The sequence below is a fragment of the Ornithorhynchus anatinus genome, chromosome 5 (genome assembly GCF_004115215.2).
Source record: "Ornithorhynchus anatinus isolate Pmale09 chromosome 5, mOrnAna1.pri.v4, whole genome shotgun sequence".
Classification (NCBI taxonomy): Eukaryota; Metazoa; Chordata; class Mammalia; order Monotremata; family Ornithorhynchidae; genus Ornithorhynchus; species Ornithorhynchus anatinus.
The window spans coordinates 33,552,534-33,567,273 of record NC_041732.1 but is presented as its reverse complement, the minus strand read 5'-3'; the positions used below and the strand labels follow the sequence as shown (position 1 = coordinate 33,567,273).

Here is a 14,740-nt window from a genome sequence, read left to right as displayed (position 1 = left end):
AAAACAGCATGGCCTAGTGGTTAGAGCACTTCTCTGTGCCTCACTTTCCTTAGCTGCAAAATGGGGATTCAAGCCCTAGTCTCCCTCATACTTAGACTGTGATCCACATGTGAGATACGGACAAGAAGCAGCACGGCCTAGTAGATAGAGCACAGGCCCAGGAATCAGAAGGACCTGGGTTCTAATCCCAGTTTTGCCACTTGTCTGTTGCGTGACCTTGGGCAAGTCACTTAACTTCTCCGTGCCTTAGTTACCTCATCTGTAAAATGGGGACTGTGAGCTCCATGTGGGACAGGGACTGTGTCTAACCCAATTTGAAGATGATGGTGATTAAAAGGCCGGTTGCTGTGACCTGACCATACTCAGCATCAAACATCAAATCAACATCAAGATTATTAACTCACATCCTAAAATAATCTAACTTCCTACCACTGAGGCAGTGCTCACAGCAACACAGCTTTTCTGAGTGAAAAGGATGGATGACAGCAGGTAACCCAAGCGTCTTCCGTATGGTGAACTGAAAGGGGTCACACAAACCTGGGGGACAGAATTAATGACTTAAGGATATGGCAAAGCATAGTCTCAAAGCAATCCAACCACTGTGAGTTGCTGGGAGACCACCAGAAGAGAAGCACTGTGGCATAGTGGAAAGGGCACAGGCTGGGAGTCCTGGATTCTAATCCCAGCTCTGTCACTTGCCTGTTGTGTGGTCTTGGGCAAATCACTTGACTTCTTGGTGCCTCAATTCCCATATCTGTAGAACAGACATTAAATATTTGTTCTCTCTCCCTCTTAGGCTGAGCCCCAAGTGGGACTGGGAATGTAATCTGATTGCATTATATCTACCACAGTTTTGAGCACAGTAATTGGTCCATAGAAACTACTTAACAAATACCAGTAATTGTATTATTTCTACTTTTTATGATATTAGGCACTTCTTATGTGCCAAACACTGTTCTAAGTGCTAAGGTAGTTACAAGTTAATTAGGTTGGACACAGTCCCTGTCCCACATAGGGAGAACAGGAGAACAGAGGCACAGAGAAGTTAAGTGTCTTGCCCAAGATCACAAAGCAAGTAATTGGCAGAGCCGAGATTGGAACCCAGGTCCTCTGACTCCAAGGCCCGTATTCTTCCCAACAGGCCATGTTGCTTCTATTATTACCACGATTACCGACACAGCAAATAGACGAGCCTGGCAGCCAGGCAGCAGTCGGGAGAGGGTTTCCTTTCCTTAAGCAAAGGTTTTACAAAGTTCAGGATACCAAGAGACCAGCTCAAAAGAGGACACGGATCTCGTGTAGGGAAAATGCATCAGTCAGTAGTGCGGCAAGAAAATGTTTAATGTGCAAAAGATGCAGAAGAGAACGTCCGTTGTATACTAGTCTTTTCATTAGTCACGCACGGGTAGTATTTCACCATCAGCAATGTCACCTTTAAAAACAAAAGGCAACTCTATGTGCTTGAGTGTTAGTACATGCTTGCATAAGTAGATGTAGAGATGTATGCGCGTGTGTGTGTGTGTGTGTGTGTGAGAGAGAGAGAGAGAGAGAGAGAGGGAAAGAGAGAGAGAGTTAGTTCAATGACATCCCAGTGGGTTCCTGTCAGAGCTATGGCAGCTGAGCGTGTTCCCGGCAGGGCTGTACAGAGCCCATGTAGCTGCTGCTACTGGTTAATTGTGGGTTTGAGCAGGCAAGAGACCAGCACCTCATGGCCTTCCTACAGAGGTGTTATTTCTGCCTGGCCACTTGTGGAGTCAGACCCCAAAGAGCCCTGGGAGATCCTTGACCCTGGGTACTTGGGAGGGTCTGTGGATGCAGCATGAGGCCCAAGGTGAACCCTGGAAGCCAAGGGAGAATCACTGAATTACCTTTTGATGGCCACTGGATTGACATCACACTGTCAACTCCACAAGATGACTGGGAGGTGTTCCGATGTGACTGGAGTTTCCACCACCCAGTGTGCTTTGCTCTCATTTCCTGCCTGTGCTCCACCTCTGTGTCTGTGGTGTCTTCCCGTAGCAGCTCTCTATATCCCTCTGACTGCCATTCTTACCCTGAGGAACAGGGCTCAACCTTGCTCCTGTGCTCTTGCCTTCAAGGAGCTTGTAAGCCCGTCGATTAGACTGTAAGCCCGTCAAACGGCAGGGACTGTCTCTATCTGTTGCCGACTTGTTCATTCCAAGCGCTTAGTACAGTGCTCTGCACATAGTAAGTGCTCAATAAATACTATTGAATGAAAGGAGGGATGCTTATTGGCATCTGAGGGGTCCAAGACCACAGAATCCTGTTGTGACAAGTCCTCCTCATTGCCATGCCTTGGGAAACTTATGCTTGATATACTGCCATAGGGTGACCTTGAACACTTCTGGGATCCAGCCTGCCTACTGGTTCTCACCTTTTTTTTTTTTCCTTTTCAGGATATTTGTTAAGCACTTACTAGGTGCCAGGCACTGTACTTCGAGCTGGGGTAGATACAAGCAAATCACGTTGGACTCAAGTCCCTGTCCCACATTGGGCTCACAGTCTTAATCCCCATTTTACAGATGAGGTAACTGAGGCACAGAGAAGTGAAGGGACTAGCCCAAGGTCACACAGCAAATGGTGGACATAGGATTAGAACCAAGGTCCTTCTGAATCCCAGGCCCATGCATCTACTATCTCTTTCTCTCCATTTCGCCCACTTCTGGATGGAACCGATGAGGCCTGGTGAAGGAATGCAGGATTGGGACTCAGGAGACTCGAGTTCGAGTCTCCGTTCTGCCTCTTGTCTGGTGTGAGAGCTTGGACACATCATTTAACTACTCTGTGTCTCAGTTTCCTCATCTGTAAAATGGATACAATATTTGTTTTAGTAATTATAGCATTTAAGTGCTTATTAGGAACTAAGCACTAGGGAGGATGCAAGGTTAGGAGATTGGGTGTGGTTCCTGTCCCACACAAGGAACACAAATTTACTCCCAAAGACTGTGAGCCCCACCTGGGACAGGGGCTATGTCTGATCTGATTATTCTATATCTATCTCAGTGCTCAGCACAATGCTTGGAATACAGTAAGCATTTAATAAATGTCATTTTTGTTACCATTAATAATAATGTTGGTATTTGTTAACTACTTACTATGTGCCGAGCACTGTTCTAAGCGCTGGGGTAGACACAGGGGAATCAGGTTGTCCCACGTGGGGCTCACAGTCTTAATCCCCATTTTACAGATGAGGTAATTGAGGCACAGAGAAGTTAACTGACTTGCCCACAGTCACACAGCTAAGTGGCAGAGCCAGGATTCGAACCCATGACCTCTGATTCCAAAGCCCGTGCTCTTTCCACTGAGCCACACTGCATTACTGAGTTGCCCTCAAGATTACTCATCATTGCTCAACCTCCAGTTTGGGGGTGACTCTACAAAGTTCTGAAAGGAATACATAGCTCCTGCAGCTGCTCTCTTTATATCCAATTCCAACCTCTTTCTTCCCTTTCACCCTGGGTCAGGTGACCGAATAAATCAGATTTATTGGAGCCATGGAAATGAGTAGAGCTGCCTACAGAGTCTCAGTGTCTTGGACCTACTGGACTTTTGTTTGTTCTTTTTCATAATATTAGTTAAGTGCTTACTGTGTGCAAAGCACTGCTCTAAGTTCTGGGGTAATAATAATTAATAATAATTGTGGTATTTGTTAAATACTTACTATGTACCAGGCACTGGTCCCATGCTCTTTCGATTAGGCCACCCAGTGAAAATGAAAATGATACCTCACCACGTGGTTATGCCGCTTCACACCCTTATTTGTACCTGCCATCTTCGGCATCATTCTCAGACTCCGGTAACTGGGATAGATCTGGCAAAAGTGTTTGTGGGCAGATAGAATGCTCTGCACACACAAACTAAATGGGATTACACCTGCAGAAAATGGGGATGGATCGGAAATTCTGGGCCAAATAAAGAATTGGAGCAGCAGGAGCAGCAGCATGAAGGAGGTGGGAATCAAGCAATAAGGATCTCCGGGTGGCACGAGGGACCTCAGTTTTGTTTGGTTCGGGTGCCACACCTCACCACCGACGGTCATGCCTGGGGCCTGCTGGGCTGCCACTTCAGCGTGAAATTGAGACATTGAGGGAGAGGAGAGAACACCCGAGCCCAGAGGCAACTCAGGCATGCCCAGTCTAATTAGAAGCTTCCCGAGGGTGACATTGGCTCGCTCACCCCCAGAGATGCCCAGGGAAGCCCCCACTGAGGCCAAGAGAAGGGCAGCGGGACAAGGACAGAGCTCAAGTCTGACCCTGTGTGGAGGATTTTGGTCATCCTGACAAGACAGGGCTAGCTGGCTGATCAGGGAGAGATACTGGCCAGGCTTCGGCAACCAATGCCTTCCCTGGCATGCCAGGGGTGAGCCACTGGACCTTCACGTGCGAGATGTGCCACCCATCCCCGCCCTCTGACCTGAAAGCCCTGAAGGATCATTGGCTTCCTGGAAGGCCTTCTCCCTTCTCCCAGGCTCTGCCATGCACACTTCCACCCTAGCAATTCCAAGAAACAAACTTTCCTCTCGAGTCCAGCTGACATTGCCGGCTCCCTGAGAACCAAACTCTGTCATCAGGGGACCGTAGCCAAGGGGATGACCTCACCTGAACAGAGGTGCAGGTGGTGATGACGCTTGTCCCCAGGCTGGTGCTGTCGTTGAGGTCGTCTGGCAAGGAAGGGGTCTTTTCCATCCTGGGGGACTGGGTGGCATGGAACGGCGGGCCCTTGGGGGATATGTTCACATCCGTGCCATTGCCGAAGGCCTGGATGGCATTTCCTGGAGAATGAGAGACAAGGGAAGTCAGAGATATGGCTGGGTCTGGCCACCTCCCACTCTCTCCCTTTCCCTGGCCCTCCACACCCCAAGCCCCTCTGAGGCAGTGACAAGGACACTGTGGTGCAGAGGAAAAGTCTAGCCACAACGTCACTCAGTCAAGCATATTTACTGAGTGCTTACTGTGTGCAGAAAAGTTTACTGAGTGCTTTGGAGCATATGATATAACAATAAAGAGACACATTCCCTGACCAAAACGAGCTTACAGCCTAGAGGGGGACACAGACATTAATATAAATAACACCACCACTGGCCTGTTTAAGAACTCATCTGCAGAAGGCCCCTATAGTTTCCTCATCCTCTCTGAGAAGAGGTGAGGTGGGACAGGAGAGAAGGGAGAATAAATGAAACGGGGAAAAATAGCAGCCCCCTTTTCCGCTACCCCTCCTCCCTTCAACATAATTTAGGCACTTGGGTCTGTACCCTTTAAGGACGTGATATTCACCCCATCCACAACCCCACAGCACTTCAATCAATCAATTATATTGATTGAGCACTTACACCATGCACAGCACTGTATTGTGTTTGGGAGAATACAATATAATAATATAAAAGAGTTGATATATACATTCCCTGACCCCATTAAGCTTACAGTCTAGATGGGGAAACAGACATTAATATAAGTTGTGGACACGTATTGAAGTGTGGGACTGAAGGAGGAGTAAATAACAGGAGCAAATCAGGGTAATGCAGAAGGGAGTGGGAGAAGAGGAAAGGAGGGCTTCATCATGGAGGGCCTTTTGGAGGAGATGAGCCTTTAATTAAGCTTTGGAGGTGGGGAGAGTAACTGAACATATTCAGGGTTTAATGTCTGTCTCACCCATAGATGGTAAGCTCCTTGTGGTTAGGGAACAAGTCTACCAACTCTGTTATACTGTACTCTCACAAGTGCTTAGTACAATCCTCTGCTCACAGGAAGTGGTCAATAAATACTATTGACTGATTGAAGAAGGAAATGGGAGAGAAGGGGGATTCAGGAGAAAGATGTAAGGATAGTTAAGGCTTGGGCAGCTCATGAGCCTCAGGAAGGCTGCAGAAATGACAGGGTCTTGCAGTGGCGAAAAGGGCATGGTCCAAGCTACCACAGCCATGGCGGGAAAACCAGGACCAGAAGCCAGAGCAGTGATGACATCCTGACTTGGGCTCTCCCCACTGTGATATGGGGCAGCCCTGCCAATCTCTGGCATGGGAATTTAATAAAAAATTGAAGGATGATTAAATGGCATAATGTATTAAGACGAGAGAGTGGCAATAAACAAACAAGGGATTTGTAGGAATGGTCTTTCCGTCCCTATGCAGAAGTTCTGCATCATCGAGGGATCCCAGAAGAAGCAATCAGGGAAGAAGCCAGGGGTCCCCGGGACTACCCGGTGGCATGGCCTGGGCTGGCTATCAGGCTGGAAAGTAGCCAGGGCTTGGGCCAAGAAAGGAGGGGCCCTGCAGGAAACCCAGAGCCACCAAGAGGTTACTGGGACTCAATCGCTTTTGTCCCATCTGCACACAGCATGTTCCCTCCTCCCAGGACCTACGGAGACAGGGGTTCTCGGTGAAATCCTTCAGGAATTTCTCACATTCCTCCTCCATGTTCCCGCTCCCCCGGCAACTACACCAGGGGGAAACCACGATGCCAGTCGGGCTGGAGTCCACGTAGTTGGGAGTCATGTCAAATCCTGCGGGAAGAAGAAACAGCAGAGGATGGTGGACAGAAGTGCTTCCTCCTCTCTCCCTGGCTCAGCTTCTTGGACTCCAGACCCAGAATACTGGTCTCCCCAAGCCCAGGAGGAAACCCCAGCAGTTAGAGGGTCCTACCCCAATTCCACTACTTGTTGGGGGAAAATAATACATATTTTGTGTGGATACCATGTCCGTCCCTCCTCCTTTCCTCTTCCTACCTCTCAGCCAGGCAAGCCAAATTTCTCCATCCCCTTCTTTTGACGCCAATCTCTAGGCCCCCTCCACCAGGCATCCCAGCCCTATACTGGGTGTGGGGGAGGAGGAGAGCTGGAGAAAAGGGGGAGAATTGAATGCAACCAGGAGACCCCCCTCCCAATTGTGTTCTCATTCCCTACATTGACTACCGCTGGGTTGATCCCCTCGGCCACAGCCAATAGCAAAAATTCCACACCCCATAGGGGCCAGGGAGAGCTGGGAGCTGCTCAGAGCTGGGGGAATGCAGGAAGAAAACTTACCAATCATGCCCGCATAGGAACCCAAACAGGCCTGGTAATTGTCCGCGGGGCAGCTGGTGAGCGTCTGGTAGGAGACTCGGCAATTTGCGTGAAAGTCGGCCAGTCGGGACCTAGTGATAGCAGCAGAAGAGAAAACACTAGTTTGGTTTGATCCTTCCCCCTCTAATTGACAGAAAATGCCCTTTTCTGAGAAGGAAAGAAAGGGCAGCGGTTGTGGAGGTGGGAGGAAGCAGTTAATAATGGTATTTGTTAATCGCTTACTATGTGCCAGGCACGGCACTAAGCACTGGAGTAGATATGAGGTAATCAGGTTGGACATAGTCCTAGTTTCACATGGGGCTCACAGCCTAAGAGAGTGAACGGATATTTAATCTCTGCTTCACAGATGAGGAAACTGAGACATGGAGAAGTTAAGCAACTTGTCAATGGTCACAGAGCAAGCAAATGGTGGAACCAGGTTCTGAACCCAAGTCGTCTGATTCCCAATCCCATACTCTTTCCACTAGAAAGGAATGGAAGCAATACAACAATCTCGTGGAAACAATTTGCTCTAACTTCCTTCAGATGAAAGCCTGCAAAGCAAGCAGATTAAATATACTCTTCTATTATAACTCCTCACTTCAAGCTCGTAGATGAGACCTCCTCAAGAGTCCCCTAATCATGTCTATCCATCGTGACCCAGCCATCCCTACTGAAATTCAGCCAGTTCAAGGAGGTGCTAGCATGACCAGTTGCCTAGCTTTACATTTGACAGTTCAATTCTCTCCAGGTCTGATATGGCACCAACATCTCTATGTCCAATTATTTTTTATTTTAACCCCCCAGTCTCCCTCCACCTCAGCTCTTGCTGCTGAGTCCTGCAGTTTGCAAGTGATGTCTGAGTTCATGGAGACTCAAAAGAGGAATGAAATGGCTTTGGAGTAGGAGGAGTTGTATTTATGGAATGCTTACTCTGTGTGAAGCCCTAAATTAAGCACGGGGCGGTGGGGGCCGGGAATCCATGGGTAAGAATTAGACCCAGGCCCTGATTTTAGACTGTAAGCTTGAACTCCAGGCTGTAAACTCATTGTGGGCAGTGGATGTGTCTGTTTATTGTTATATTGTACACTTCTAAGAGCTTAGTACAGGCTCTGCACACAGTAGGTGCTTAATAAATTTGATTGACTGACTGGGCATTCAAGGGGATCACATTCTAAGGCTTAGGGAGGGAGAGATTTGACCACACACACATAAGCAAGGATGAAAACAATCAAATCCACCAAGTTGCACAGACAAGGCTCAGGGTCCATCTGGTCGGGCGGTAGAAGGGGCCCGCAAGGAGTCCTGCCACACTACCGCCAAGGCATCCGGAGGCCAGTAGCAACCCAAGCCTCCCCATTTTCTGGGATGCATAGCTACTTCAGCCAGAGTTCTCGTGGCCTCTCTGGAGGAGGGTAGGTCCAGAGAGAAGCCTCTAGATGGTGCAGTAGGAGAGGGCCCGTTCAGCGGTCCTGTGGGGTGGGAAGCCAAGGGCATAATGCTGCTATAACCGCTTACAGAAGTTCAGGGCACCTCCTCCACAAGAATGGAGCATGCTCTATTGGAAAGTGCATGGGCCTAGAGGATTTGGGTCATAATCCCAGCTCTGCCACTATGTGAATTTGGGTAAGTCACTTCACTTGTGCCTCAGTTATCTCATCTGTAAAATGGGGATTAAGACTATAAGCCCTATGTGGAACAAGGACTGTGTCTAACCTGATTACCTTGTATCTACCCAGTGCTTAGAACAGTGCTCAGCACATAGTAAGCACTTAAATACCATAATGATAATAATGGTAACAATAATACTCATTATTATTATGAAAGATTCGGATAGGCTTCCATAAAATGGTACGGAATCATTGCATTTCACTAAACACCCAGCCTAGTATATGAAAAATACCAATGATTGACCGATGTCCTATATATCTGGTTATGTGGTATTTTTCAGTTCAGGCAGGGGCTCTCTAAAGGGTGGCTATTCCCTGCCCAGAAGTAAACCCACAGACTCTGCTCATCCTGTGTCCTGCCCCAGATTATGGACCATTCACTGCAAGAATTTAAAAAAAAATCCCAGGAAGCACCTTTCTCTGTGCAAGTGGCCAAGAGGAGCCCATAGGAAGTATTTGGAAACATGTGACTCTGCTTTTCTGTTTCCCCACTGGGTTCTGGCAGCAAAAGCCAGACAGCATCCCAGAAAGAAAAAAAAACTGGCAGCACCTCCTCACCCCTCTAAGCAGTCCATAAACTGTATGAGAATTCATTCTTGGACAAGAAGTCACAAGGTAAATTGCTGAGGTTACCCCTGGGATTAGTTTAACGGGCTTGGACCATAGGAGAAAGCCCTCCACGGGTGAAGGTCTCTCTAGGCCTGTGGCCCACCACCTCCTCACCCCTTCCTAGCCCAAGGAGAAGACCCAGATCTCTTCCAGTCCTAACAGTTCACAAAAGGGAGACTGGGAACCCTGTTCTCTTTCAAGGAAAGTCACCTGGCCTAGCCTGAGAGTACAGGGAGCCAGGGCTGGAATCAATCAGCTTTCCTGCATTAAAAGGAAAAGCTAGCCTTCAATTTCACCTTCTACTCCCCTTCTCCAACTCCTTACCTGCCTTCCTTCTCTTTTATGTGGACCTGAAAATCCCTCCAGGCCTCAGGGCTAGAACAGTGATGAATAGTTCATATATATGCATACATATGTATAGAAAAAAAGCACCATGGCCTAGTGGAAAGACCACACGCCTAGGAGTCAGAGAATTTAGGCTCTAATCCCAGTTTTACCACTTGCCTGCTGAGTGACCTTGAGCAAGTCACTAACTTCTCCATGCCTCAGTTTCATCATCACTAAATGGGAATTTGATACCTTGTTCTCCGTTCCTAAATTATGAGGCCCATGTTGGACTGGGATTGTGTACAAACTAATTATTTTGCATCTATCCCAGTGCTTAGCACAATGCTTGACACATAGTAAGCACTTAACACATTCCACAATTATTATTACTTTTTATGGGGACTTCTTCTAAGGCAGCAACGTGACCTAGTGGAAAGAGCACAGGTCCAGGAATCTGAGAGTCAGAGGACCTGGCTTCTAATCCCGACTCTACCACTTGTCTGCTGCGTGACCTTGGGCAAATCACATCGCTTCTCTATGCCTCAGTTACCTCATATGTAAAATGGGGATTAAGACTGTGAGCCCCATGTGGGACATGGTCTGTGTCCAAACTGATTACCTTGTATCTACCCCGGTGCTTAGTAAAGTGCCTGGAACATAGGACTTGAATAACATAGAAAAAGGGACAAGGATTAGACTTGCCTACTGGCAGGCAAACACCTGCTCTCTCCAATACCCAACCACCAGGATTAGGCACAGACCCAACGAGACCCCAGAGAATCACTGACAGACCCTTACCGGACTCTATGCTGTGCCCTGCACACATAAAGTGCTCAATAAATACGATCGATTGATTTCTGCCAACTTCAGGAACAACAACTGCAAGGAAGAAGAGTGGGGTGGGGCTTGACTTTCCACCTTCATTGGTAAGGAAGAAGTGGCTCCTTGGAGATTTCCCAAGCAGAACTACTGCCCCAGAGAATATCCTTCAGGGTTAACTTTCAATGCTCAGGAAAGAATTATCGTGGTGCTTAAAGGAGGAGATGCAGAGAAATGGGTCAGAGAGCTAACTGACCAGAGGCCTAGGTTAAAGGTCTGGGCAAGCCTCCCTGATCACCAAACATCCAGGAGTTACTGGAGAGAGACCAAGTAACTGGTCAGATCCTCCCACTGACCAGGCAGAATCCGGGCAGACATCTGCTGCTGGAACCTAGAAAACCCCAGTACTGAAAACCCCAGCAGATTCTGGGAGGACAAAATCACAATTTCAAGAGATAGTTAGGGGCCAGAGGGGCTCAGACCAGGAATGAAGAAATTTAGGGTAGCAGCAGAGCCAAGCCCCCTGGGGCCTGCAGTCCACCATCCCAGCAAGGCTGCCCTCCACCTCCATTTGAGGGGAAAGGTGCATTGTTCTCAGAACTCTGCCTTGTGCACAATGCAAGAGGGAAGCGTGAGCTGAGCGGTGAGTCTCGGCTGTTCCAGAGAGCGCCGAGTGGCAGAGGAGGTGCTACTGGAGCACCGGATGAGTGTCGGAGAAGGAGATTTCATCCCGTTTCATTTTCACAGAGGAACACGCAGTCCTTCACACCTGGATCCCAGGCCCCGCTCAGAAAGGGCTGGAAGCCTCCCAGGTGTTTTCAATTCCAACCTGACACATTGGAGTTCACTCTACCCTGTTGTTCGCTATTTTTCGCTGTCAGCGGACTCTGAGACGCCCCCCCAGGGGCTCCTTGCCGAGCCCCTCTACCCATCTGGACCCCGACTCCATTCCCATAAGCGTGGCTAGGCCAGGCAAGTTGCCTCGGAGGCGGTCGCTGACTAGAGCTGGGCCACAAAGGGAAAAAGGAATGGGAAAGAGCTTCGGAAGGGCCGCTAGGGAATTCTTTTTTTAACAAGCTGCCAGGCAGGTCCTGAGCCATCTGGAGGAGGAGATGTAAGGTGGCGTGTCAGCAGAGAGAATGGAGGAATTAATCAGGTGCTGTGAGGCCAGTCAATAATAATAAAACCTGAGATCTGTGGAGTAATTTTTATTTGTGCTAAGCACTTCAATTATCTCGGTTTTTCCCTCACTATTAATAATAATCATATTTACTGTGGCATTTGTTAAGCCCTTACTATGTGCCAAGCACAGTACTATATGCTGGAATACTATTATTATTATGGTTCTCAAGTGCCTACTATGTGCCGAGCACTGTTCTAAGCACTGGGGGAGATAATCATTCATTATCATATTTATTGAGCGCTTACTGAGTGCAAAGCACTGTACTAAGCGCTTGGGAAAGTATAATACAGTAATAAGGAGAGGCAATCCCTGCCCATAATCAGGCTGGACACAGTTCCTGTCCCACGTAAGGTGCACAGTCTTATCCCCATTTTACAGATGAGGTAAATAATGGTACTTCTTAAATGTTTACTACCTGCCAGGCACTGGTCTAAGCGCTGGGGTGGATACAAGCAAATAGGGGTGGACACAGTCCCTGTCCCACTTTGGGCTCACAGTCTCAATCCCCATTTTACAGATGAAGTAACTGAGACCAAGAGAAGTGAAGCGACTTCCCCAAGGTCACACAGCAGACAGGTGGCAGAGTCAGGATTTGAACCCACGATCTTCTGACTCCTAGGCCCATGGTCTTTCCACTCCAATTCTGAGATTTAAGGAGAGGCAGATAGTAGTACAGATGAGGAAACCAAGACCCAAGAAAGTTGTAACCTACCTAAAGTCACACAATAGGCTAGTGATAGATAGGGCTCCTGACTCCAGTTCTGTGCTCTTTCCACTAACCCATGGTTCACTGACCCAGAGGCTGAGGAGGGGTGGAGATCTCTCTCCAGTTCTTCTCTCTCCCCACTGCAGCAGATCCAGCTGAACCAGACACTGGTCACCACCACTGGAAGACCAAAAGGAAAACAGATGCTCCTTTGGTCAGCACCAGATGAGAAAACATTCCCCCATGTCCTGGCATATGAGGCTAGGAATCACCAGTACCTGGGTTTATGGCAGAAGACCAGGATTTGCAGCAGGGTCTAGTGGAAAGAGCATGGGCCTGGGAATCGGGAGACCTAGGTTCTAATCCGGGCTCAGCCTTTAGCCTGCTGTGTGATCTTGGACAAATCACAAAACCTTTCTGGGATTCAGTTTCCCTATCTGAAAAATGAAGCTAATGGTACCTGGCTTTTCCATTTTGCAGGAAAGTTGTGAGGATAAAATCTGAGTGAAAATATGTTGAAAAAATAAAAGTTACACAAAAAACCAAGGCACTAAGCACAATATTACTAGCAAGAGTTCGTACAACGGTCTTCCAGTAGGACTTCATCATTAAAGGTAGGGAGGCAGCAAGGCCTACCAATCAATCACGTTTACTAAGCACTTACTGTGTACAGAGCACTGTACTAAATGCTTGGGAGAGTACAGTATAACAGAGTTGGTAGTCCCATTCCCTACCCACGTGAGCTTATAGCTTAGGCTTAATGGAAAGAGTACAGGTCTAGGGTCAAAAGATATGAATTCTACTCCAATTCTGCAACTTGCCTGATGTGTGACTCTGGGCAAGTCACTTAATTTCTCTGTAACTCACTTTCCTTGCCTGTAAAATAGGGATTCGATACTTGTGCTCCTTCCTTCACAGGTCCTGTATCCAAATTCATTAACTTTGTATCTACCCCAGAACTTGGAGTAGTACTTGACACATAGTAAGTGCTTAACAATTACCATAATTAGTATTGCTATTAGTAAAAAATATTTCCTCCTTCCTCCTGAGATCAATGCACCCAATCAGGACTAAAGCCTCCAAAGAGGGGAGAAATTGGACCAAAGAAACAGTGACTGGGACATCCCTAAACCTCTCTGACCATTCATAAGCCACCAACTTGGCAAGCCAGAGAGATATATACTGCTGTTTAGGAAAGCACCCCATCTGGGTCGCCGGCGGGGGCTCGCTTTCCAAGGTTTTTTTTCCCACCCCTCCACATGAGAAAGTTCACAGCGATGAGCTCCCTTCTGCCAGCATCAGAGACAGAGTCGTGTCTATTTCCTTAAAGGCCTTTGGCAAGTGCCATCCCCACCGTGACAGAAACCTGTCATGCAACCCTCCCAGCCCCGTCCTGGTAGGTAACTTTCTCCAAGGCAAATGTTATTCTTTTCATAATACATGACAAGCCAGCTGGTAATCTTTGCATAATCTCTGAGCCAGATGTCACTCTTTTCCATGATACACAACGAGTTTGCCAGTTTATTGGATGCAGTTCTTGGTGTCGGGAATAGACCTTCACTGGAATGGCCCCATAGCTTCTCAGATTTCAGCCATTAAGTTTCTCCAGAAAAGAGAAAGGAGGAATGGGGCTGTGAGGAACGGAAGAGGAGTGACAGAAGTGGGGGAGAAAGGGAGGGGAAGCAGGGACCAACAGAGAGATGAAGGAGATAGAAAAGGAAAAAGCAAGAGGGAAGACAGAGACAGAGAGAGACAAACATAGAGAGGGAGGAGGAGAGAGAGAAGGGGTGGGTAAGAGAAAAGGAGGGAAAAATTAAATAGTGAAGGGGGGGAGAGAGGGAGAGAGGAGAGAAATAGAGAGGGAGAGGATAGAAAAAGAAAGAGAAAGAACCAGGATGCTCACGGGCCAGAGACTCATCTATCACAGCAGCAGAGGGAGGAGAATGAGCCAAACAGCTCCTTCCAACTCAAGGCAGCAGGTGGATCTGCCCGGAAAACCAAAATCCATTTTGGGTTTGCTTCCTCGGCAGCTGTGGCCAATTTAGCCCAAGAAAAGGGTGGTGGGAGGGGAAGGCAAAGAAAGAACCTGGCACAGAGGTCATTTCCATGAAGGAAATCTGATAACTGTGAGGGGCGAAAGATATAAAAAGCAAGGGCTTGATTTGCCGAAACAAAAGCCCGCAGCTTGCTCCTCTCTCACTGACGGCTGAACTTATTCAGATGGTATGTTTTTCCCTTCTGCAGGAAGCCAAATGGGCAGGACAGTGGGCCAATAGGGGGGCACAGTCATTTCTGCTCCAGTGTGTGGGGGGGGAGGTGTTCTTGAAGAACTTCATGCTACTGGAAAACTGTGTTGTGCTTAAACACTGC

At 48.0% G+C, this 14,740-nt stretch overlaps 1 protein-coding gene across 1 annotated transcript in view; it reads right to left on the bottom strand.

Moving 5' to 3' along the window:
* GFRA2 (GDNF family receptor alpha 2) overlaps positions 1-14,740 on the bottom strand; it is an 86,703-nt gene that overhangs the window by 8,059 nt on the left and 63,904 nt on the right. The window contains exons 5-7 of the mRNA XM_029066669.2: positions 7,039-7,148; positions 6,379-6,519; positions 4,620-4,792 (exon numbers count right to left, since the gene is read on the bottom strand). Coding sequence (XP_028922502.1) covers positions 4,620-4,792; positions 6,379-6,519; positions 7,039-7,148 — 424 coding nt within the window. The remainder of the gene's footprint in view (positions 1-4,619; positions 4,793-6,378; positions 6,520-7,038; positions 7,149-14,740) is intronic.